The sequence below is a fragment of the Colias croceus genome, chromosome 12 (genome assembly GCF_905220415.1).
Source record: "Colias croceus chromosome 12, ilColCroc2.1".
Classification (NCBI taxonomy): Eukaryota; Metazoa; Arthropoda; class Insecta; order Lepidoptera; family Pieridae; genus Colias; species Colias croceus.
The window spans coordinates 9,975,578-10,002,500 of record NC_059548.1 but is presented as its reverse complement, the minus strand read 5'-3'; the positions used below and the strand labels follow the sequence as shown (position 1 = coordinate 10,002,500).

The following is a 26,923-nucleotide window of genomic DNA, read 5'->3' as shown; positions in this document are numbered from 1 at the left end:
ACGATTACACCCCGTATAGTCAAATATAAAAATTATGAACCGCATAAAGTCTTATAACTTCAGTTCAGTATTCTTAAAAAAGACAAAAAAGGGGCAGCAAAGTATATTAAAAAATATGAACAATATAAAAACAAATACCTATTTTAAGTTTATTATTTCCCAGCGGGAGTTTAGCGAGATTTTAGTACCAAGAAATGAAATCCTTTTTAATTAAAACCAGACTTGGTTTGCGCGAATTCAAAGTCAGTAAATGTAATGTAGGTCAACAAGAATTATCTCTAGGAATATTAATGTATTGTACATTTATTTTCTTGAGTTTTGGTATACGAGTGGGAAGTAAAGAAACTTAATATAATTACGGTTTTAAACGCGATCTATTTATAAGTGATTTCATATGATATAATAAAAAGTACCTAAGTACTTAATATAACTTTTTAGTTTTGGTTTTTGTACTTCTTGTAGTAGTAACTTAAAAGTCCGCCAATTGTATACAATATATATTTTTGTACTGACTTTCATTTCTATGTTACTTCAATATGTACCGCCTTCTTGGAACAGTGGTTGACGCGTGAGCGTAGAACCGAGGGGTCCTGGGTTCGATTCCCGGTGGAGTAGGAAAAAAATGTCTCGGTCTGGTAGGACGCAGGAGGCTGATCACCTACTTGTCCCTAAAGAAAATCGATCAGTGAAACAGATATATAATGCATCTGCCCCTTACCCCACTTGGGGACATGGGACTTCACTTTCAATATGTATACAATGAAAACAAAATAAACTAGACATTTAACCAACAAAGTGAACTTAAAGCAGAAGCAGTAAATAAGGATTTTACGACAGTGTATTGCCCCTCATTTACCGCAAGGATAGATTTTTATGATATTTGTGATAGCAGAAAAACTTTAAACATAGGAGAAATCAACAAAATATTTGTGTACTAGATTTCCGCCCACGGCTTCGCTCGCATTTTCAAAGAAAAACCCGCATAGTTCCCGTTCCTGTAGGATTTCCGGGATGAAAAGCTCTTGTCTTATTCTGGGTCTTCAGCTACCTACATACCAAATTTCAATGTTATCGATTCAGTAGTAATTGCATGTAAGAGTAACAAACATACATCTATCCATCCATCCTCACAAACTTTTGCATGTATAATTAGTAGGATATCGGAGAAATCTTTTAAATATTTTTATAAAGAATCGTAAATACGTATTTCATTAGGTCATCTTGTGATAGTAAATACTTTATTGAGGTAAATATTAAACAGCTTATTTCAAGGACCTGAATATAATAATTTCACGTGATACTGTCGCTATAGAATAAACACAATGTTATTAACACGCTATTGTTTTTACTATTTATTATTTAATTATATCTTTCTGACGACTTTGTATATTTACCAATATGTGTTTCTTGTATTTAACCGACTTCAAAAAAAAGGAGGAGGTTATCAATTCGGCCGGTATATTTTTTTTTTATGTATGTACACCGATTACTCCGAGGTTTCTGAACCGATTTACGTGATTCTTTTTTTGTTCGATGCGGGATGGTGTCGAATTGGTCCCATAAAAATTTTATTCGGATAGGCCCAGTAGTTTTTATTTTATGAGCATTTTTGTCTGTAGGTATTTGTAAATTTTGCAAGTGCAAGTTTGAAGTCGGTTGTTTTTAACGCAGTTATCACTTGTTTAAATAATAATTTATAGTATTTCTACGTGCTTTAGATTATTAAACGAATAAAAACATCTGGTACAGAGTCTGAACATCTAAAAAAATGCATTTTTTGTATGCTCTATGCACGCACTGTTACTTTGAAACTTAACGTAGTTAAATTCAAGATAGGTATTCTTCTCTATAAACCACAACACGAGTCCTTAAAATCATTTTCTCACACTCGACACCACTCAACCATTTACCATTGACCCCTCCTCTCCTCACCTACCCGCAAATCATTTTACGGTAGTTGGTACATCCCGGGGCTCAAGATAGTTTGGTCGTTATAATGATAGTCATTACCCGACCTTCACGTTATGCGTTGTGTGCATGTGAAAATTGCAGTTGGATGGGCGTTTTTCTATTTATAGCTTGCATTATTTTTAACCGATTGTGAAAAAGGAGATTATTGTTGACATGTCAAACACATGTCATTTAAAAAGTATTATTATTTAATTAACATATCAACAAACAGCTCACAACATAATTTAAAATATAAGGATGATAAGGTGAAGGAAGTTGATAGTTTAATAAACAGGCTAGGCTATTAATTAAATGGCTGATTCAGGTCCTTGTAAACAGTGCAACCGCCTTTATTGAAATATGATATTGAAAATAATGAAATAGAACCTGCTCACCCGTACCTATATAAAAGAAACTACCCAGTCCACACTTTTGTATCATATTGGAGATTCATATATCTCTTGGTTTATAGACCCTTGGCACTAGAATATTCGACATTTCGTGCTGGCTTCCAGCCACATGAAAAACGTTAGCTCATAAAAATTGATCGTCCTCTTGAGTTGTTACTGTGTGAACGTGAAACGATAGGATCCCGATGGATACTTTAAGAATTTTCCAGAAGACTGATCATTTACTTGGTAATAAAGAAAATCGATCAATGAAGCCGATGTGAAAAGCATCTGCTCCATATAAGGATGCCAATATTTATTATATTTTATATGAAGCCGGAATTAACTTCAACACATTTTATAACACTTAAATTAAAATATTGGCTATGTTATCCAACACTAAAGTGTATTTTACATTCTCCAATCCTACAATCACACAAACAAATACTTTCAACACTTAAGTATGTTCTACTTCTTCAGACCTTTCCAAATCTTGCACCTTCCAACAAAGTCTTCTACCATAAAACATTAGTACTTTAGAAGAACTTACTTCTGACAGTGACGTTAACTCTATCAACGAAGGAAGTCTCGTTTTCCACACCGCACTCGTAGAGGCCCTCGTCTTCTACCCCCACTTGGGGTAAAAGCAAGCTGCCGTCCACCTGGGGAAGATATAACAATTTAATATTAAATGAAACTAAGAACCCTTTGCTGTTCTTAGCAATGGTTTAAGACGTCGTTGGGTTTAGATGTGTCATTCATTTGACTATTTTTTTTCTCAAATCTTGTAAAGAAAAACGGAAGCCTGAATATCTCAGACACTTAAATAATTTTCTAATACATTTGCTGATGTAGTATGAAAATGTATCGAAATTTTCTTTTTTTCATTTGCACAACGCTATTAAAAATATAAGACAATAAAGCCATTTTTAAATCATTCTTTTCATAATAAAACGAGCTATACTAAAAATATAAAGCAGTCCATATTCTTTCCTGCAAATATATTAACCTAAATCAAATTCACCTACAATTTACCGGCATACTAAACTACAATCACCGGAGACATTTTACGTATTCATTCTATGCATTTGTGACAGTGGAAAATGACACTTTGTACCCTGTAATAGAACTGCATTTCCCGTTTCCCCCATTTTCCTTTTACTACCCGTTTTGCCCTGAAGAAATATACTTTTATGGCACCCGAATGACCATCGGTCTATATGATTAATAGGCTGTAATATCCAACCCCATTTCAGTTTCATTTATATGAATTAAACGTGAATCACGCCGGTTTCTGAATAAAGAGATTATGATGATTTTGGTGATTTCTTTTAAATTTGTTTTTGACTGACTCAAAAGATAGATTTGAATTTGTTTAGTTTGTAGGTAACGCAAATATTCCGAGGAAGTAATTCTTTGCAATCATAATTGTTTTAAAGTGTATTAGATTTTTATCAGGATACTTTGTTTGTTTGTTTGATTGTAATGAATAGGCTCATAAACTACTGGACCGATTTTAAAAATTCTTTCACCATTCGAAAGCTACATTATCCACGAGTAACATAGGCTAGGTTTTATCCCGGAAATCCCACGGGAACGGGAACTATGCGGGTTTTTCTTTGAACACGCGGGCGAAGCCGCAGGCGGAAAGCTAGTGTTTAATATATTTAGACTTAAGTATCTATGTAACAACTTATTCATTCTTTTTAAAAGTTCTTATATTTAGAGCGTGTAGGCGTTTCAACGTAGGATGAGATTAGAAGATGTGATGGACCATTTAAATTAATTTTACAGCTGTTAAAGGATGCGTAGGATGGTTAAATCTTGTTGAAGATAATATTATGGTCTGGTAAATTTATACTACGTTAGCTAAGCAAATTAATTTCTACGTTATCTCTGTTTCCTTTTTGAGGACAGCAACACATCCATCTCCTAGTGGCGTGGATGCTTATGGGCGGTGTGTATCGCTTAACACTAGGCAACATGTCTGCTACCTATCCCATAACATTAAAAAAACGTATACGGAGAAAGTATGTAGTAGTGGCAATCCGAACAAATATCTATCTCTGTGCAAAATTTGCGTAAGAGAGATACATAAATAAGTTACGAGTCCATAACAGTAATTGGCGGATAGGACAGTAGGATAATATTGCCCACTCAACGGGTTTCGGGGTTCCCAGCTAATTTAGGTGAGGGGTGTTATTATTTTGTTTTACTCTTTATAGCCTCACTTGAGCAATAATGCCTACCATTGTGTTTGAGAACAGCTTTTCACGGACGTAAATGCTGTTAAATTGTATGCATAGTGGTCTGTTTTTGGGTGCCTTTTGCTCTGTTGCTGAATTTTCAAGTTGCTGTTTGTGATAATCATAAAACAGGTCGGTGTATAGCTATAGAAAAGTAGGCCGAATTAAAGTTTTGTTAAATAGCTGTTTATACGCAGAACGGAAAATAATATGCAGAATAGTTCAGGGAATTCAAGATAATCAAAATATTGAAGCATTCTCAAGCCTGATACTAATAACGAAAAAATAAGAAGCTTTTTTAGTGACGGCCTTTGAATAGACCACCAAGAAATTACGAATCTGGATAAATTGAGCGATAAAACTTATTTCATCAACGTTTTAATTAATCACATCTTTGATTCTTTCTTCAGTAAGTCAGATAAGCTGAAAGCGAAAGACAGAGAAGCTGATTAAATAAATCAGTGACAAATTATTTTCCATAGATAGGGAGAGTAGATTCTGTTTTTTCTTGTGTTATTATTGACAATATTTTTAGCAAGCAAACTTAAAAGTCAGGGTACTTTAATACATCAACTTTTAAAGAGACAAAATACTAACTTACTACAACGTAATAACCGAAGCATTAAAGAATTTATAACTTTGGACAAGACCAACATTTCAGAAACAAAAACCACGAAAAAAGGGGTTAATCATAATTAAAGGCTTAATTTTTCACACAAAGTGAGTAGGGCGTGACTGGGGTGTTCTGAAAAATGCCGGCTCATGTTTTCATGCCTAATACCTATACGCAGTGCCGAATTAAGTAGGCGCGGGGCCCGTAGCTAATAGTTTCACGGGGCCTTTGGTCTACTAGGTAGTAAGTATAAGAATAGAATAATATAAGAACCAATCTTTCCGATTCATTTAGTTTGAAGTTTTAGCGAAGCGTTTAGCTTTTGAAGCGATACTATTGGTTATTTACAAACATATTCCTCGCTATACATCCTCGCACATTATTGGTGGAAAAGCAAGATTAGGTTTAAATTCGCGTGGGCCCTTTTCGCGCAGGGCCCGTAGCTCAATTTCTACTCCATACCAGTAAGGTTAATCCACCACTGCCTATAAGGTATGTTTTTGTGGCCAAGCATGACTGCTCTCGCATCCAATTTTGGAGTTTCCCGATATCAGCCTTAGCGTAATCCTGCAAAATCTTTATTTGTTACGGTCGATTTATTCGTTTTGATACAATATTTTGTAAACAATTTCCGCGGTTGATGAATGTAAGAGGATTAAATATATTTAAAATATTACAAATAATTACACAGTAGTTCTACAGATTCGATAAAGGAATTATGAATTTTATTTATATTCTTCTGTACCCGATAAACAACGATATTTTGGGTAAATTCAGATCGGCTATATTATGTCATTTATTTTTTGGTCGTTATTAAAAAAACAGTAAGCCAATTAAAGGTAGTTCTTATTTCTTGTTACTATATGTTAAGTTATAAATAATCTAAAAAGTCTTTCATTTCATAAAGTATACCCGCGTAAAATTCAATATATGGAACACAACATCAAATTACGTAATTACCTATTAGGTCACCCGCATACTCCTTTGTTTATCAAAGAATGAACCTATAAGTGTTTTTGTCATTTATCGGATTAAAAAAAAAACATTGCAAATCTTTTATTGTAAGGGTTGCTTGGTAGAGATCGCCCTAGCGACATGGCCATCTTTTGCCCTTTTTCATTTTGTACACTGAGAAAAATTTTCTTTAGCAAAGTACCAATTTAGCTCGGTTAAAAATTATTCTGCTGCATTCAATTAAGACATATTTAAAATATGCATTAAAGCTTTGCTAGTATTATACAAGCAAGTATTGCTAAATATTCTTGGCTATTATTAAAAAAGTACTTATTTATTTCAAAATTACCGACTCGGTCAATATTACCTTTACCGAATTAGGTTCAAAATAGACAAGCTTACGTTATTATTTAATGATAAGCAAGTTATTTAATTTTAGACTTAACCATAGTTGGCTACTATTTACACAGAGTTCGGTTAAAAATAAACAAGCTTACATAATGATTGAATGACAAGTAAATCATTTAAATTTAGACATAATATTATTTGGCTAAAATTAAATAACTTTCTATGATGCATATAACCGTGTTTCTTACTTAAAAACAAACAAATAACTTATCTATTGGGAGATAAGCACAGCTCGGCAATTAACAATGGAGCGAATACTATTTTTGACCGAGTAACTTGATAAAAATGAAACAAGGAATTGGCTGCGTAGCCCGCAAAGTCAGCCATTTCTATCAAATCATAGTCGAGTGACGAACGTGTCTGTTGAAGCGCCGCCTCAGCACCTACAAGGCAGATTCAAATTTACATTAAAAACTTTTCATCATCATTTTAATTCAAACTATTATAGAAGAAGAGCAAGATGCAGAAGACAAACTATTAGGGCTCAAAAACAGCCATGGACAGCCGTAGAACTAAAGTGGCAAGACTCTACAGAGACGAAGCTAATTGCTGCAAAATAGTTAACTATAGCTCCAATACCTCAATACAATGAATATGCGGCTCTTAAAAAACCCAAAGGATATCTTCTGGTGAGTTCAATTTTTTTGAATTTTTTGTCTGCTTTAGTTTAATTACTTTTGTATAATATTTACTTAGGTTTTTTTTTTATTTTTTACAGCTAGAAAAAGATTGTGAAAACCAAAGGACAATATATCACTGAAAGCTTCCCCACAATCAAGCCAAAAATATTTGAATTAGTAAGTTACTTCTGATCAAGCAAGATATTGTCATATACTTATTACTTTATTAAATACCTATTACTTTAGTAAATTACATTAGGTAGGATATAGTTCCCATATAATATGTAAAGAGCTTATTGTACTTTAATTTTTTTTTTGGTGCAAAAAATGTTTAAGTTTTAGCATTTATGATCATTTTCCCGACGACGAATTATGTTTCAATGGGAATAAATTCAAATGTTTAAAATAACGGTTTTACTTGTTGGGTTGTAATAAAATTATTAGATCAAAAAGATTACTTATTCTCCTAACTTATTCTTTAGTTTTTGCCTAAACTTTTGACTTATCAAATACATATAAGTAAAATTTTTAGATGTAGTAACTTGCTTACATTACCATAATGGTTGTTTGTTTTTATGTAAACAAACCTAAACCACTTTCATCATAGAACAAACTCCAACATCGCGAAATAAAATCAGCTGTTCCGTAGATTTTGGCAGAGTAGATAATTCCACTTTTGTATATGAAACAGCTGATATTTCTTTTACGATGTTGGATTTGGCTTTGGATTAGGTATAGACCTAATTAAAGTTGTTCAGGTTCGTAGTGTGAGTCATTCCTTAAAAGTTTACTCATGATTTATATTTAACCCTGTTATTGTGAAAATTAAAACACAAAATAGTTATTGTTTCTTGACATTGTGAATTGTGTACTATTTTTAAAAGTAGTATTATCTAAGTGTAAGTAGTATGTTACTTGAAATGATTGTATCGTGTACTGAATAAAGCTAATTTCATTAATGTGCATAATTTTCTTTCAGTTTCTTATAAGTTTTTGGTGTGTCGGTAAAATGAGTATTATTTTCCTACATGAACGTTTCATTGGCTTTTTTTCCGACATGCCAAAATTTTGCCCCCTGCACTAATAATGGTACAAATGACAACATATCGAACTAGGTAAATATTTTCAGTATGAGCTGACTTCACATTGCATACAGGGTGTAACAGAAAGGGGTTACACATCTAAGCAGGGCGTGATGTACCTACTGATGAAACTGAACAATTTTCCCAAAGAACATAATGTCAAAAGATGAAAATAATGGAGAGGTTTAATTTTTTTTTTATCTTTCGACTCATTTTCCTTGGGAAACGTTGTTCAGTTTCATCAGTGCATCACGCCCTGTTCGAATGTGTATATCCCCTTTCTGTTACACCTTGTATAGGTTTTACAAACATTCACAGGTCAGCTTATACTGAAAATATATAGCTTAATATATTGTGTCGTTTGAATTAGTACTTGCAACAAAGTATTTTAGCTATGGTTACCTAATAAACCCGCCTAAGAATACAAAGTAACTTGGCTAAATATACCAATCTTAATTGACTAGAAAGAACAGAGTATATTTAGTTATAGTTATAGTTAACCAATGAACACGATTGACAGTACCCAGTAACTTGGCTACTTATACAAATTTTCAATTGAGTAGAAGTAACAAAGTAGATTGGCTGTCCCTACCCAATAAATATGATTAACATTATCGTGTTACTTAGCTAGTTTTACGAAACAACTTTGCTAAAAACAACAGAGCACGTTGGGTATTGTTAACAGAGTAACGCGATTCACTATAGTAAGTAGGTAAGTTATATTTACTGAGTGAATAGGTTAAAAGCAACAAACCTTTAATACGTATTTTTTGACCAGCTTAGTGGGTTTATATTACCAACATACGTTAACAAAGTTGACTTGTATAATTTTAGCAACAAACTTTGCAGGCTCCCTCCGAAGCAAGTTACTCGGTTGTAAATAGCAGCAACTTGTTTATTTATAGCCGTCACGTTTTTTCAGTGTACGCTCTTATTTAAGTATTTAATTGTAATACAATGGAAAATCATTCATTCATTAATTATTAACACGTTTTCATTAGCTTTTATTTAGGTTTTTTTTTTCACTATACATTTTTACCTGCTTTTTCATAAGTTAAAGCCTAGTCAAAATACACATATCGTGTTTCGATCTAGGTTCAAGTGGATAGGTGACCTGGCCTTGCGGTGTGGCTGCCTTGAACACCGATCAATATGCCCGTCTCCTTTGTACAAAGTCGAAAACTGTGTAAGATTTCATTTAAACTTTATCAGACTGCATTCGGTGTGACGTGGGGAAAGAATGGCTGGATGCATAAGTTTATGACCTAGTTTTGGGTGGTATCTTTTTAGAAGTGTGGGAATTTTGGATACTAGTAGATATTCGATGGACGGACGGACAGAAGCAGGGAAAAATAGTAAAATAAATTTTAACCCTATTCAATTACTGGAAGTTATGATAAGCTTTCAGGCCATTAATGTAAAATGTGCGTTGTTAAAACTAGTCCTGAATTAATTTTTCCTAAATGTAATTTGCATTTTTTTAAACAAACTCTAAAGATCTACTTTGGATATAAATGCGTGAAATTTTCCGAGATTTAATAGCATTTTTATTATAGCAGATCATACTAAAAATGATTTTCTTTTCCCCATTAATAATATTTACCAATCAGGTTTTTTCATAACCTTTTTCTTAGTAGATTCTTAGCAGATCATATAAAAACGTTCTTCTTTTCCCCATTTATAAATTTCACCAATCAATTTTTTAACAAACTTCTAACGTGTAAAAACGTTCCAGAATCTTGAAAGCCTTCATAAATATCTCCAGGCGCTTCTCCGATAGCGTTATATAAAAAATTAAACACAATAGTCTCACAAAATGCGTTTGACAGGCGATTTATAACACAAAGAGCTGAATTATTATCAGCGCGGTATGCTGCATAAGCAAAATTCGATCGGCGTGCGATTTCATCCCCTTGTACAATACAATAACGTCTAATTTCCTCTGGAGGGGAAATAATGTTCCCTATATAGGAAAACCGTAGTTTACGAAGCAATTTTAAATTCAATTATTTGAATTAGTATAATTTGACAGGTTCTATTAAATTTCATGGTATTTTTATGCAGGGTGAGGTATGTGGTTTATGGATTTGGTAATGTAAAGTACCTATAATGCTCCACTTAAGGCACTACCCTCATAATCGAGATCTTAAAATATGAAGGTTTGTTTATAATAAGAAAACATAAACAACCATACAAGTTAGGTTCTCATATTTGCTAAGTATTTTCAAGTTGTTCACTCGTATCTAATAATATTTGCCTAAAATACGATAATACAAATTATAAATAAATTAAAACTTTAATTTTAAAAATGACAAAAACTTTTCACATTTAATAACAACAGTCGAAATACCTAATAAAGGAAAGTTAATAAAAATCGTAACAAATTTGAAAGTTTATTACAAAAGTTCCCTGAATTACAGTCAAATTGAGAAACTTTAAATTCAGTGCAAGTGCAATTATTTCACGGGAGTGGTCCGACTTTAGAGTCTGTAACTTTCAGAGTTCCATAACATTTCAGTACTAAGAAAATACGAAAAATCGCATAACATACATGGGGGTGATTCGGATAGCCCTCTGGGTCCTCCACCTCCCAGCTTCAGTATATCACTACTTTTTGGGACACCCTGTATATAGGTACGTACAATAAAGTCATAAAATGTAATTTTTAAATTATAAGTTACTAGCTTTCCGCCCGCGGCTTCACTCGCGTTTTCAAAGAAAAACCCGCATAAATTCCATTCCCGTGGGATTTCCGGTATAAAACCTATCCTATGTCCCGGGGTAAATAGTAGCCTATGTCCTTTCTCGGGTATCAAAATATCTCTATACCAAATTTCATGCTAATTGGTTCAGTAGTTAAGGCGTGATTGAGTAACAGACAGACAGACAGAGTTACTTTCGCATTTATAATATTAGTATGGATGAGATATTAAAGTCGAAAGAAAAGCTGAATCATGCAGCATGAGTACTTGATTTTGCCGGTGAATCCGCGCAACACAAGTAGTGAGATAATATATGCTGTAAGGGCGCGTTTGTATGACACGGAATGTTACAGCGTGTCAGCCGCGCGGCGGCCGCGCGGTCAGCCACGCCACTGCGAACCCGGACCATTTCCAGACGTAACAGCGCGGTGGCCACCGCGCAGTTAGTTACTCAAATTAATTTCAACTTTACGTCCTAGTTAATAAAACATAAATTTGCTATAACTGAACAGCCACCGCGCGCGTCGTCTAACTGCAGCCTAAAAGCAATATAAACATTAAACAACATTCACAGACGAAGTACCTAATGTTTCTATTCCAATCGGACGCTAGGTCCCCTAGACATGAGTCAGGCGAGGGGAGACATTAATGCGACACGTCACGCAGCCCGGCGTTACTCATAGGGGGAGACGACTGCGTTTTATTTAAAAGTTCTATAAAATATTTTATTTATCGTTTTGTCGCATTGCGTTTAGAAGGGTTAAAGTTTTCAGACAATTTTGTGTGAATAGAATGAAGAAGTGTTTGTGAAAGGTTGTTTATTCGTTATTTTTTTTAAGTGAAACTTTTTAAGGCGCGTTGACATGTAAGTCGACAATTTTGGTATGTTTGAATCTTGCCAAAGAAGTTTCACTTCTGACATGTGTGCTCGGCACACACGCTCTTTTCTATAAGAAAGAAGAAGTAATTTATGAAAAGGGAAGATAGTTTTGCATGTATGCATGCACAAAGTATTTCATGTTTTTCCATTCAAGTTACACAACGCGTAAAGGTAGCATTTTCAGTTGGATAGTTTTCAATAGACACACAGTGGCTTGCAACTTTTAGAGTACCTTATATTCTGCTATATAATACCATTCGACATTGTTTTTAGGTTATTCGTGAAGCTTCACCAACAACCAATACTTTTGATTTAAGAATATTAGGCGTTTGCCGCCCGCCCATAAAATTGATAAAGATATAAGCTATATTTTTTGCCTTGTTTTCAAAAACTAAACATTCTTCCTTTTTCATATTCGAGTAACAAACATTAAACACATCCTTAAACATAAATGGGATGCCATTAGCAAAAACAAGGCAAGCCCGAAGCCACGACAAGAGGCAATAAAGTAAAAACTTTTACACCTGTACTTCAGACGGGAGACTCATAAGTTATAAGACTCATAAGAAGCAGGTGCGTCCGACTCGCCAGACCGAAAGAGTTAACTCATATCTTATGCGTCTGGCATTTCAGGCATAAAGCTTGCTTTAGTGTTGGTTACGATAAGCTTCTTTCATTAAGCTAAAACTTGTAACAAGTGAATTTTTCATGTGAACGTAAAGGAAATGAATGAAATTTTGAAATGGCACCAATAATTCCGATTATGTGGCAGTTAGTTTCACCATCTTATTTTTATTTATTCTCGCAAAATATTATTTCATAGACACACATATAAAAAAGCGTGTGTGCCGAGAACATGTGTCAGAAGTTTTCTGACACAATCTTTGACAAGATTTAAAGGTAGGTACCAAAATCGTTGCCTTACGTCGCCATGGCGTGACGGTAGTGCCAAAACGCGATCTTGAAATTTTACTCTCAACGCGCCTAAAGAAGTTTCACTTCAAAACTAACATATTATGTATAACTTTGCACTAAGTTACAGCAGCAAGTTATTACGTAGAATTTATTACTTAACATCGGTTTTTAATGAAGTAATAAATCCAATGGTTCCAATACAGATACATGATCCCTCACAAAGCTTACACTGTGCATTCAAATGCAGTTGCAGTCGCGAATCAAAAGAGCGCATTTAATCAACTGTGCTATGACAACTGTGTTATGACTATGTATTGACTTGTTGTTTATTGATATTATTTCCGCGGAAATAAGTTTATTTGCCGTTTTGAGTGTTGGTCATTTATTCATTTAACTATTTATTGTACAACACCATTTAACATTAGAATACATAACCTATATTGTTGCACAGATTGGATGTAGAATACTTACAAAAGATGACCTTATCGCTTATTCGCGATTTCATTTATTTACAGTATAATTGTTACCTATTTATTACAACTAATCTGCAAGCTGAATTAATTTCTTCTGACAAATGTAGCCAACAAGCACCTATAGTAGAGCCATTTTAATAGGCAACATTTGACAGTTCAACAAAATTCAACAACGTAACCTAGTAACGACGACATAGAATAACATGATATTTCGTTTTGTTAGAACTGCACATTTGCTTAACTTTTTTCAATTACGATTACATATTTATAAAAATAATGACCGATACAAGTAATTTTAAGATTTCATTTTACTGATAAACCATCCTAAACATAATAAACAATTTCTGAATTGAAGAACTGACGTCGCTACAATTTTGTGTCAATAAACCTTTTTTCTTTTTAAATACTAGAGACGTTACTCTAAAAATCGAAATCTGACATCTAGAATCGAATGCATTGATTACTTGTGAATAAAAATCATCATAAATTAATAAATTCGATTGACAAATGTTTCAAATCCGTATCGATTAATACACTTTAATCGATGTTTTTAAGCAGGTTACCTCTCTTCGAAGATAAAATTGATAGACGTCAAATGTTGCCTATTAAATTAGCTCGACTATAGTCCGCAAACCTTTTACTTATCTGACAATTACAAGAATATTAAAGAGTATAAACCAATTTATTATCAGACAATAATCCTTACAATCAATGTATACTAGGTAATCCAGCAAATGATTATAATGACCTCACCTACGATTATAAGGACTGCCTACATCGGATACAATGTATCAAATTAAAGCTTTGTGGACACTCCCATTCATTATTATTGCTAATCTATATTTGTACTATTATGCGTTTTTCCGTTCGCAGAGTACCTATTTTAGAACCGCTTTGTCGATACGTGCAGTGGAACGCAAGTACAAATACTAAAGCCGGTTGCAGAGCTTGACCGACCATCAGTGCGTACGTCAGTCGCGCTTGTCATATGTATGGAAATTCATAAAACCGTTCATAGCTAGACCGACCATACGCACGCGTATTGTCATGCGCATTAGTGTCATAGTCATACAATTGTTGATGTGTATCGTCAGGACCGACGACGGTACGCACTGACGGTCGGTCAAGCTCTGCAACCAGCCTAAACACAAATTAGGCGACGTTAGAAGAATATGACTATATCAATGTAGTATGTCTGTTAGTTGTGTATGTTAGATAAATTAACCTACAAACACCACCACCTAGGTAGTGTGTCTATTTTTGTTCAAGTAGTAGTAAAATGTGCGAACCCTACTATTTGAGATATTTGAAAGAAAAAGTTACAAAAAAAATATCTTATATACCTACTTATTCTGAAATATAAATGGCGAATTGAACATACATGAAGATATGAATTACGTTTCTAGAAAAAAGATATAAAAAAAAGCCTTTAAAGATACAAGATAGACATATAATTATATAAACACTAGCGGTCCGCCCCGGCTTCGCCCCGTGGTACATATCAACGTTTTCTCTACATAAGAACCATCCTCGTACTTCAAGGAATATAATAAAAAAAGGATTATCGAAATCGGTTCAGCCGTTCTCGAGTTATGCGCTTACCAACACATTTTGGGATTCATTTTTATATTATAGAAGATTTAAAATCACCTAATTATATTCTTATCTATTCAACGTTGTTGTATAATAACAAGCGGAAAATTATATTCAATGTACATTGTAATCCACAAAAGGCGGAATTAACATAACACTGAAGCGTAAAAATACCTTTTAAATTGGGCATACGTTAATTACTTCGCATAATCCATACTAATATTATAAATGCGAAAGTAACTCTGTCTGTCTGTCTGTTACTCAATCACGCCTAAACTACTGAACCAATTTGCATGAAATTTGGTATGGAGATATTCTGATACCCGAGAAAGGAAAAGGAAAGTCTACCTTTTATTGCGAAATATGTACCACGGGCGAAGCCGGGGCGGACCACTAGTATGTAATAAATTCTGCGTAAAATATTTACGTTTTTTGTGAGGATACTTCATCATACTAACCAATATAAAGCTGGCCGAATATTTTCGATCATTCTTAAATTTTGTACAAAAATTTAATAAAGATAGTTTGTTACCTACTATTTAGTATCCTACTAATATTATAAATGCGAAAGTTTGTGAGGATGTGTGTGTGTTTGTTACTCTTTCACGCAAATACTACTGAACCGATTACAATGAAATTTAGCACACATATAGAGGGTAGCTTGGATTAACACATAGGATTTATCCCAGAAATCCCACGGGAACTAAAACTATGCGGGTTTTCGTTTGAAAACGCGTGCGAAGTCGCGGGCGGAATTCTAGTCGTCTATATTGCTAAAATTCACGAAAATCAGTATAACACTTATGTCGTCAAAACGATAACCGTAAAAAGTATAAAAATTTTAAATAATTATCTGCATTATATATTAGTTGGTATAGAAAATGATATACAAAATGTGATAAGATTTTCCTATCAGAACAAATACTAGAAAATACTTTATCTGAAGGCAAGCAACAAATACCTATAAATTTCACAACGTATATATTAATTAATAATTATCAATTTTTACCCTATATATCTGCTCAGCCCCCCTAGCCAAGTGGCTTTCTGTTAGCGTAGCGTTCAATAGAATAGACTACGAATGTATGAGATTGACGACATATCTACAGCTTACGTCAATCTCATACATTCGTAGTCTATTCTATTGAACGCTACGCTAACAGAAAGCCACTTGGCTAGGGGGGCAGGATATTTTATATTATAGACTTCTTTAGAAAAAACTTCTTAAAAAAATTGACTTGGAAAGCATTTAAGTATGTTCAGCTGTACTTTTTTTGTTACTTCTTCGAATTGTACTTACAAAGAAAAGAAAATCAAAATTGATCTTTAAGAAGCATGTTTAATTAACAGGATATACTGATACAGAAAGATAATACTTTATTGCACACAAAATTAACATAAGAAAATTGAAGGAAAATATACAAAAAAATATGTACAAATGACGGATGTAATTCATTTCCTATTTTTTTCTATTTTAATGTTTCGATTTAATTTAGTGTTTAAGTTATTGTTTTATGTTTTCTAAAAAGAAACCCAGTTTTGAAGTGAAACTTCTTTAAGCGCGTTGAGATTAAAATTTCAAGGTCGCGTCTAGACAATACCGTCACGTCATGGAGTAAGGCGACACTTTTGGTATCTATGAATCTTGCCAAAGAAGTTTCACTTCTGACACGTATGCTCGGTACACACGCTCTTTTTTTCAATATCTCATCTCTCTCATCGTCTCATCATTACCTTATTTCTTAAATATCTTCGATGTCAGTTTGTCCCAGTTAATCGTATTGTTACTATCTACTGAAACAATACATTCTGCGTTGACTAGACACTTTTGTATTTAACCATAGCGGCGCGCGGATCAACAAAGAGCACAATTAAGACAATATTCTTTTTCAAACTTTGATTGTTCTAAACAGACTTCTTTCTTGTCAATTCTTTTGAACTCTCCTTTTCATTTTCACTTTCACTACATTAGGATTCTTTTACAAACCAAATCGTCAAATTATACAATAATTAAGAACCACAGATGTAACTAACAATAACATATTTGCCATATTATTCTAAAAGGTCTTTCAAAGAAGCAACAAGAAGTGGAAATAACTCTTCCAATTAAGTTAACAAATTCAGATTCAAAGACGCTTTTCACAGGCCGGTAAGAAAACTTTGAATTCCCGAAAAAAAAAACAAAATGGAGTCACAAAAAGGCGCCAATAAGTACATTCATTCATTAGAGCCGTGATACCGCCTGAAGCGCCCTCATCTCCAGTGCATTATAGTGCCTTTTCGTGATGGCACTTAACATTGCCCTCGTATCGTACATGCCTTTTTATGTTCATAATAAGGTTTAAAAATAGCGTTTTGTCATTGATTTTAGATCATGCTCTCGATGTTTAGCAGAATTTGATATACAGCCTGCTTTGAATTGCATCATTCATGATGATCACCTATGATCACATAGACTGTCATATGAAAATTAATCATATTAAAACTCTCTAGAAGGAACTATGCCCATAAGAATATGATACAAGTGGTTATTGAGCGATAGTGCCATGGATAAGCACTGCTTGAAATTTATTTATTTATGCTCCAAATAATTTATATTCGGCATTCGTTTTGATGTCTATGAAGGTTTTTAAGACCATTATTATGAAGACATCTATCGAAGCTAAGTTCGTTTTCAACGAGTTCTACGCCAACTGATACTCAAATCACTTACAGAAAACGGAAACAACCGCTAGAACAAGATTGCAGATGTAGTGATGATATGAAGGATATTCGCTCGGAGTTGAGCCGTATTAGTACATTACTTGAAAAATATGTTTGCTCAAACGAACAAATAATAAACAAAATTCATGAAAACATTTCTGAGGTAAAAACACAAATTACCGAAATTAAATCGTCCAACGAACAATCCTTGAATTTAATTCGCCAAAATACGAATCAAATCAATGAAATTAAGTCATCAGCATGTATGATAATTACTGAACAAAACATATTGAAGAGTACTATTTCTCAATTAGAATCCCAGATCAACCAGGGTGAGAGTAAAATAAAATCACTGGAGTTAAATCTTCAATCAATAAATCAGTCATCCAATCCATCGGGTTTTACGTCTAAAAATCAACTACATATAAATGAACACTTAATCAAGGAACTACGAGACAGAAAAAGCCGCGAAAAAAATGTAATTTTTGCTGGTTTCCCAGAATCGACATCTCATCATAACTCAGAGGAGAGGATATCTAAAGACAACTACGAAATTTTAAAAATTACCTCGCTAATAAGTTCAGACCTACCGAAGCCAGTAAAGATATATAGAATTGGCAAGTATTCACCGGGGAAAAATCGTAGAATAAAGGTTTGCTATGACACAATTGAATCTGCTAAAATAATCCTACGTAACAAAAATAAACTACCCAACAATATTAAAGCTTTTAGTGATCAAACGCCAGCTCAGGAAAAATATCTTAAAAGTTTACAGGATGAACTAAACCGTCGCATTGGTGAAGGAGAAACAGATCTCACAATAAAATACGTTAACGGAATGCCTACTATAAAGAAAATTATGTCAAAAAACTAGAAATAAATTTAAAGACAAACAACCAAAATATCAACTCCTACGAAATACTAGACAGCTATGAAAATTTGCAACTCTCCCGATCCAGGCTTAGATTTATATACTTCAATGCGCGAAGCATAAGAACAAAAGGTAAACTAGATGAAGTGAAATGTATCCTGAGCTCATTAATAAAACCTATCCACGTAATTCTAATTACTGAAACTTGGATAAATTCTGATGCGCAAGCTTCAGAATTAAATATTGATAATTACACACATTATTTTAACTACCGGACTGACGCAAGAGGAGGTGGAGTCTCAGCATACATCCACAACGATTTAAAACACAATCTTATTGAATCACGATACGAGGAAGGGAACAATTACTTATGGATAAGTTTAGAACGATGTAAAATTGATGTAGGCGTTATCTATAAACCGGGCTATACTAACTGTCAAAAATTCCTTGAAATGTATGAATCGCAATTACAACAAAGGCACAGAGCTATTATTTTTGGAGATTTTAATATCGACTTGTTAACAAAAGATAAAAATACCAAACTATACAAATATACTCTTAAGTGTAATGGACATATATTACTCAATAAACTAACTAAAAAATACAGCACAAGAGACTCCTCAAAAAAATCTATCATTGACCATGTAAGTACGAACCTTCAAAATGATAATTTTCATTTCGCAATAATAAACTCATGTATTTCCGACCATAAGCACATATACGTAGAATTAAAAAAATATTTACCCCCAAAAAGTGTTAAAACTCAATATAAAGCAATTAATTACGAAAGATTATCATCCCTGTCTGACTCCATAGTTGATACTGAAATAAACAAAGATTATACAATATTAGAAAATAAAATTAAATCTATTATAGATAAAAGTAAGATTACTAAAACTAAATTTCTAAATCTGCCCCGAAAAGACTGGATAAACAAAGCAATTTTAACAGAAATTAACGAAAGAAATTTATTATGGTCTCAACTAAAAAACAACCCTAAAAATAAAAACCTTCAAATAAAATTTAACACTCAAAAAATAAAGGTAAAAAAATTTATTCAAGACACAAAAGATTCTTACTATTACCAAGAATTTACAAGGAATATAAAAAAACCCAAGAAATTATGGACTTTAGTAAATAAATTAGCTAATAACAAAACTGTAAAATGTACTTTACCTACTAAATTACTTATAAATTCTGAATATATTACCGAGCCAAATGAAATATGCCAGATATTTAATCAATATTTTTCTACAATAGGATCTCGTCTAGCAAATTTAATACCCCTACAATATCAAACCAACTCTTCCTCAACCTTACCTAAATCACCATCAAAAAAGTACGAATTATCCACTTTTGATCCCTGTACACCTAATGAAATTTTAAAAATTATAAATAACCTTAATTCAAACTGTAGTACAGGTCTTGATGGTATTACCACAAAAGCAATTAAATGCATTAAAGAAAAATTAAATCATACCTTAAGCGATTGTTTCAACCAAGCTATAAGTCAAGGACGTTTTCCGGATTCGTTGAAAATAGCGAAGGTAACTCCTATCTATAAGAGTGGTTCAAAATTTGAACCTGGTAACTATAGGCCAATTTCGGTGTTGCCAGTGTTGTCAAAAATATTAGAGAAAATTTTACACACGAGATTAGAAAAATATTTAGACTCATTTAATTTTATTTCAGTGCGTCAATACGGTTTTAAGCCAAAAAGTAACACTCTGTCAGCGACTATAGACCTGACTACTAAAATAAAACAGAACATTGACGCAAAAAATTTAGTTTTGGGAGTATTTATTGACCTACAAAAGGCCTTCGATACCGTTTCTCACGAACTTTTAATAAAGAAATTAGCATCCATTAACATTACTGGTAAAGCACTAGACATGCTGAAATCATATTTAAAAAATCGATCACAAATCGTTAAAATAGATAACTACAATAGCATTCCCTTACCAATTACGTGTGGCATACCACAAGGTTCGATTTTAGGCCCATTGCTTTTTTTAATTTATATTAATAATTTACAAGATTTAAAACTAAATGGTCATCTAACACTTTATGCGGATGACACCTGTCTGTTTTATTTTGGTCCCTCTATACATGACATGATAAAGCAAGCACAAAATGATTTAAATAAATTAAATAAATGGTTTCAATACAATCTACTAACAATAAATATATCTAAAACGTGTTATATTAAATTCAAAGCTCAGAACAAAATTATTCCACCACACGCTCCACTTAAAATTAATGGTGTTGTATTAGAACATAAAACCCACGAGAAATACCTAGGTTTGCGAATCGACAGCTCTCTAAAATGGAATTATCACATCGACCACCTAAAAAATAAATTATCAGCACTTCTTAGATCTCTGCGTAATATCACTTCTTGCATTCCTCATAAATTACGCCACACCATCTACAACACGTTAGTCAAACCTCACCTAATGTATTTAATAGAAGTATGGGGTAGCGCTTACAAAAATAAATTAGCGCCACTACAAATTTTACAAAATAAAATTATTAAAACCATTTTTAAATATCCTTTTTTAACTTCTACAAATAAAATCTACGACGATACTAAAATAATGAATTTAAAACAATTATACTTTTATAATACGTGTATGTTCATCCACAAAGCGCTACATAAAAACATAAATACAAATATAATATTCTCAACATCAAATCGCCACTATCCTAATAGACGAGCTAGCTATCTTGCCCTCCCGAAGATCCGAACGAATTATGGAAGGCGAACGGCAACATACGAAGGAGCACGTTTCTATAACGGATTGCCAAGCAAATTAAAAAGTGTAAACTCATTCATTGTATTCAAAAAACAATTAGCGAAACACATCCTGGAAGACCACACGCTCAAACTTTGAATGCAATGAATGAGTACCTAACCTAAACTTATGTTTATAGTATGTAACTTACTCTAAATTTTTATCTAACGAATGATATTTTTTATAAATACCTATGTTTAAAATTTAAGTTTCTCATGTAAGTGACTTTATGTCTTAATGGGAATAAATGTCTTTAAACCTTAAACCTTATTATGAAGACATCGACCACATCGTTTCGCTATTTTAAGTATTTATAATATTGCACTGTCATTCACAATTAAAAGGAGTTTATAGTTCACAAACTAGAGTCTATCAATCTATTAACGCCACAGAACTGACCAATGAAATACACATACATTTACTAAAGTAAACTAGAAACACAACCCTCCTACCAATCGGGTAAAGAGCCACTCAAAAGAATTGGTGACACACTTGCATATGACACTAGAACCAATTTACCTTAACCCTTAGCCATAAAAAATCTACGAAAACACCATAAATTCAAAGAGGCATAGTACATTTTTTTAATCTTAATTTTATTATTGAGTACATTATTTAAGTCCTTATAGCCAATTAGCCATAACAATCTACGGAATACATCAATTTAAAGGGGGAGAAAACAAAACATTTTAAATCTGTATTTTATTAAATAGCGTTTGATCAGCCATGGTTTCAAATCAAATCATGAATATGCTACTCTCATTGGCTAATACAAATAAGGATAAACTGATACAGGACCACCAAAAATCTAAACTCATCCAGAACATCATTCAAATCCACGTAACAAAGCCATTGTAATAGCACCGAGTTAAATTCGCCACTATTTCAATGTTCCAATTGTACTATATTATTTATTTGATGTCACGGTCATATACGTTAGCGCGGATGTGAGCAGTGAAACTGGCTGCGATTTAAGATTTATCTATTTGTTTAGTAACCACTTGGCTTTGAATGGTTATTTATTGTTCCGTTAATAACAACAAGGATTTTCTAGCATGTAATGGTTATTTAACGTCTTAGTGAGGGAGTAGTTGGAATTCCACAACTGGAACCTTACGATTTTTTCAATTTTGGTACCTGGGTGTATTATTATGTATTTATATTCTGGCTTCTGGGTATACATGATTGATGATATACATTGAAATTCTCATCAACTTCAATAATTTCTCATTCTGTCTCCAATATTCATTCTTCAAGTTGATGCCTACTGCAGGATATCTTTATTTCTCAGCCTTACAATTACATTCAAAGTACGAAATTGTTTTACATTAAGCAGATGGACTGATAAAGGAATTACATGCGAAATTTCTAGATGCTTGGGCAACTTCTAGGTGAGGAAACAAAATTCTTAAATACAATGTACAGCGTACGCAGTACACATTAGAAAATCTTACAGAGAACGTCTATCACGTTTCAACGCAGTACATACTTCCGAAGTGGCGAAAAGTTTCCTATATCAAAATTCCATATCAGTAAAACTTTGTTTACTTTCCGTGCATTGTCTACATTAGGTCAAGACCGGGTTTGTCGTCACTGGCCATGCCGTTGAAAGTCAAGTGACCTTGACGGTGATTCGCGTCATTTCCTCATTTTTCTTCAAGCCTGACGGTCTGGACAAGTTACAATCTTGTTTAATTAATCGAGACATGTTTTTTTGTATTGGAGATTTTATGGTTGAAATTTTAAGACGTAAACATAGAGCTACTTTGGCGTCAAAATGATGTTTTGGTCATTAGAATAAGTAAAGAAAGGAAGAAAGAGCGACAAATACCTACGTTTGTAGATACGTCAGTTTAGATAAGCAGCTAAAACTAGCTTATTACTAGGTTTTGTTCTTATTTTTTTAATATAAGATGTAGTCGAACGTTTAAGGTAATTGCGCTTAACAATCATTGTAATTATGTGTGAAATTGTTCCGCAGTTCATTTTCCTGATTTATAGATTTGTTATTACTGAAACTAAAAGTAATTATTGTAAAGTTATAATATGACTTAGTGACTGTGAGTGAATAATTTAGTAAACTACCGTATAGAATTTGAACAATAGAATAAATGTTGAAGAAATGTTAACCTTATTATTCAAGTCAAGAAAAAAATGTATACAACAATAAAACAATTAAAAATACGCAGACATATATTTCTCTGCGAATCACAACCAATAACCATCTTACCAAATTCTTAGAAAACATACACACAAACACCAACTATTTCTCTAACGAGAATCAAACCCACATCCCACAGTAGACAGTCATACCAGCTACAATCAGGTCGACATGAATATCTTTGAACAAACAGAGCGTACAGATGAGAAGCTGTAACAATGGCTTCTCGTCTAGCTTCTATACATAATAGCGATCCGTCAAACTACCCGCAACGAACTATTTTATACATGAGTAAGTGCAATGTGGAATATGTGGAAAATAAATAGTTCACATGTTTCAAATACCTTCTGCTTGCGTTTGAACGAGTGATTTCTGAAGAAATATGGAATTTCAGTAGGGAAGTCCAAAACTGTATCCCAAAATAGCAAAATTTTTGTGGCTTTCACAGTAACTTTTGAGATTCTTTAACAAATTGATGATTAGCAATGCTGCGTTTGAACAGTCCATTAATTATATTTTTTAAAGAAAGAAAGAATAATATTTTGAGGTAAGATGCGAACTACAGGAGTACTAGTTCTGGGAATTAATCTTCACGTTGCGCCATCATAATAAATTCGTAACAAGCTTCTCCTCAAAAAACTAACGAAGTTGTAATTGGTCTAGCCAATATCGAGTCACAACGACGATTCCAATACTGTATGTATTGGAAGAATGTACCAAAAGTCCCAAAGAGTTATGTCCCAAATCTACATTACTACCTATAGCTTCTTACGTAAAAAACCCTACATACATACTTTGAAAAATAAGCCGCTACAAAAAATCAAATCACAAAAGGCATAATTTCTCTTCCAATTAACGAGAGCACAGAGCTCATATAACAAATAACAATGGGGCAATCTCCTCAATCCGCAGACACGTTGTAATAACTGACAAACAACCTTCATGAACTAACTGTTGGACTAATGACTGAATTACGTGAACGTTTTAGCACTTAAATGCTTGAAGCTACTCTTGTTAGTTTAGTTTTAATAATGGGAATTAGATTGCAGGTGCATTGTTAGATATATGCAAATGATATTTGAATACACTAGTAACCATAAAAATGATTCTTAGTTGAAATCATTCAATTTCTACCATATGCTACAAACTGGAAAAAATTATTAATTCGACTAGATTTATTCTGGAAGAGATATTGTGTCAAATATTTTCAATAAAGGGTACAAACTACAAACCCTTTACTCTCTCTGTTTCAAAGATATAGTCACCAAATAACAGTAAGAATATTGTTTTTATAAAAATAATGGCTAAAAAGTCACATGTTATCATATGTTCGCGACTAATATAGAAGATCAAAGGTCGTGACCGTAACTTGTAAATACCCGTAGGTACGTTAATTTATAAAAACCATCTTATCTAATATCCTTGAGAAGATAATCATTGTCAATGTACAATTATACTCGTCCTTCCTAAAATTAATTCTCTTCTAATCTTTTACGCATGTATAATTGCTCATAAAACTAAATTGTATATTAAGATCTTTCTATAAGCCAAAATTCTTTACATCTAATACAACTTTCCCAGTTATTCCGGCACGATTATGATTTTTCGGGTGACTTCATCTCATACGGATTGATATTATTATAAACCCATCGTGAAATCATTCAATAAAAACCCAATCTTCATCCCTAGCAATTTATATAACATCATTGACCCTTCTTTTCGGAGACTCGAGATCCCAAGTGCAATTTGCAATGGACGCAAAATACGATCCCGCCAAATCTGAACCGAACTGGTAACGCTTTGCCGATTCAATTGGAGATAATCAACGAGCAAGAAGGCTATTTGCCATCTCCCTCATCGCTAAGGAGAGGGAAAGAGATGATGGTACTGGGTGCTCAGAATGGGTCCGTCAAATTTCACGAATGGATTATTTTTTCATAGCCACGATGCTTCAGCTGAGGCTTTGGGTTCATTAACGAAATTCGTGTTAAAAATTCAGTGGCTCGCCCAAGGTTTCGTAATAAATTGTAATCATTGAAGCCTTTATATTTATTATTTATTATGGTACGCAAATCATTAAACGATAAAGATGGTAAAGGATTATTTGGCACTATTTCTTATATGATTACCTTTCCATATTTATTTCAATGTTTATATGTGTAATCTTCCAATTGTGTTTCAACTTTTCTACTCAGCGGAATTATAACTATGTCTGAGAATCCTAATTCTGCCAATTAATTAATTTTACGATTTAGCCGCTCCAAGTAATTGCAGAACGGCATTAATTGCACATAAAAACCTGTTTTGAGCGATGATTGTTTACTATCATGTCTAAATCTAGAATTTTAACGACCTTGTTTGTTTTTTGGAGATAAATGGCAAAATCAATATTTAAACTTCTTATTTGAGAATCAATCACTGAAATGTTTTGTTTTGCGAAGTTTTGATTGTGGAAATTTACAGAGAAAATTATATAGAATTTATTTCAACACCAAGGAAACAGTTAATGCTCCCTTTAAAATACTATCGTAAGGTACCTGGTAAGGTACTTAATCTGGTAGATAAGTCCTGTCTAGTTATTCTACGTTCTCTAGCTTTTATTCTGGTGATAAGACTTCCTCTTAGCTACAACAAAACGATCAATCCTTAGCAATCAAATCAGCATTTAATTATAACAAATTTAATTTAATAATAATTTATTAATTTAATTATGCAATCAAACTCAATATCACGGTCGTTTACAGTAAACAATACTCTCATCTTAACGATAGCATCAACAAATGAGCACTTAATGGCTATTTAAGACGAATTAACAGCATCCATCCACTTAAGTGGATATCTTGCTACAATCTCAAGTGGCTAACATTCTTAGTTATTTTTCTTAGCAATTAAGTGTTCCAACGACCCGATGTTTTGACGGTCACTAGAATTGGACATTGTGTATTTAATTCACTTTAATAGCGAAGAATTAACGAGATTATATCTTTGATATACGATAACTTCTCGTTTTTAATAAAAATATCAAGAAATGATGTTTAAAGCTGAGGTGTTAAAACGAGTAAATTAACGCAATGTTATAAGTAAATTAACGTAATGCTTATAAAGTGTTTAAATGGCATTTCAAGTATTTTCTTAATAAACTTATTTCAAATAAGTTTTTGCATACGAATTTAGCACGACCTAACTTCATTTACGAACACATTTATAAAACCACTTTAAAATCTAAAAAACGTTTTAACCTCTCTATATAATTCCTAACCTAACCAACAAAAATCAACAAGAGAGGCGAATCAATTACTTTCCCGCGTCAAATACAAACTCTTTTGTTTTCCAACGCTTTGGCAAGAGATGATCAAAGGAGTCACATCCGTGACGGGATCACGGTGTGGAGGATTTTATTCTTCGTACAGACGCAATATAAACGTAATAGAATTTTTAACCTCACACAAGATGGAAGATTTTCCAGAATTTTTAAGGGTTGATCGGATTAGTTATCTCATGTGTTTTTTTTACGTTTAACGCTGCTTTTCAGAATTGTTTCAATGCATTTTCAAATCTTTATACTTAA

The 26,923-nt window shown here is 33.1% G+C and overlaps 1 protein-coding gene and 1 long non-coding RNA gene across 2 annotated transcripts in view; one reads left to right on the top strand and one right to left on the bottom strand.

The window, feature by feature from the left end:
* LOC123696533 (Down syndrome cell adhesion molecule-like protein 1 homolog) overlaps positions 1-26,923 on the bottom strand; it is a 52,030-nt gene that overhangs the window by 18,057 nt on the left and 7,050 nt on the right. The window contains exon 3 of the mRNA XM_045642807.1: positions 2,890-3,001. Within this exon, the coding sequence (XP_045498763.1) occupies positions 2,890-3,001 (112 nt within the window). The remainder of the gene's footprint in view (positions 1-2,889; positions 3,002-26,923) is intronic.
* LOC123696534 lies at positions 6,332-7,382 on the top strand. The gene is made up of 2 exons (XR_006752092.1): positions 6,332-7,189; positions 7,279-7,382. It is a non-coding gene; the product is annotated as an uncharacterized LOC123696534 (long non-coding RNA).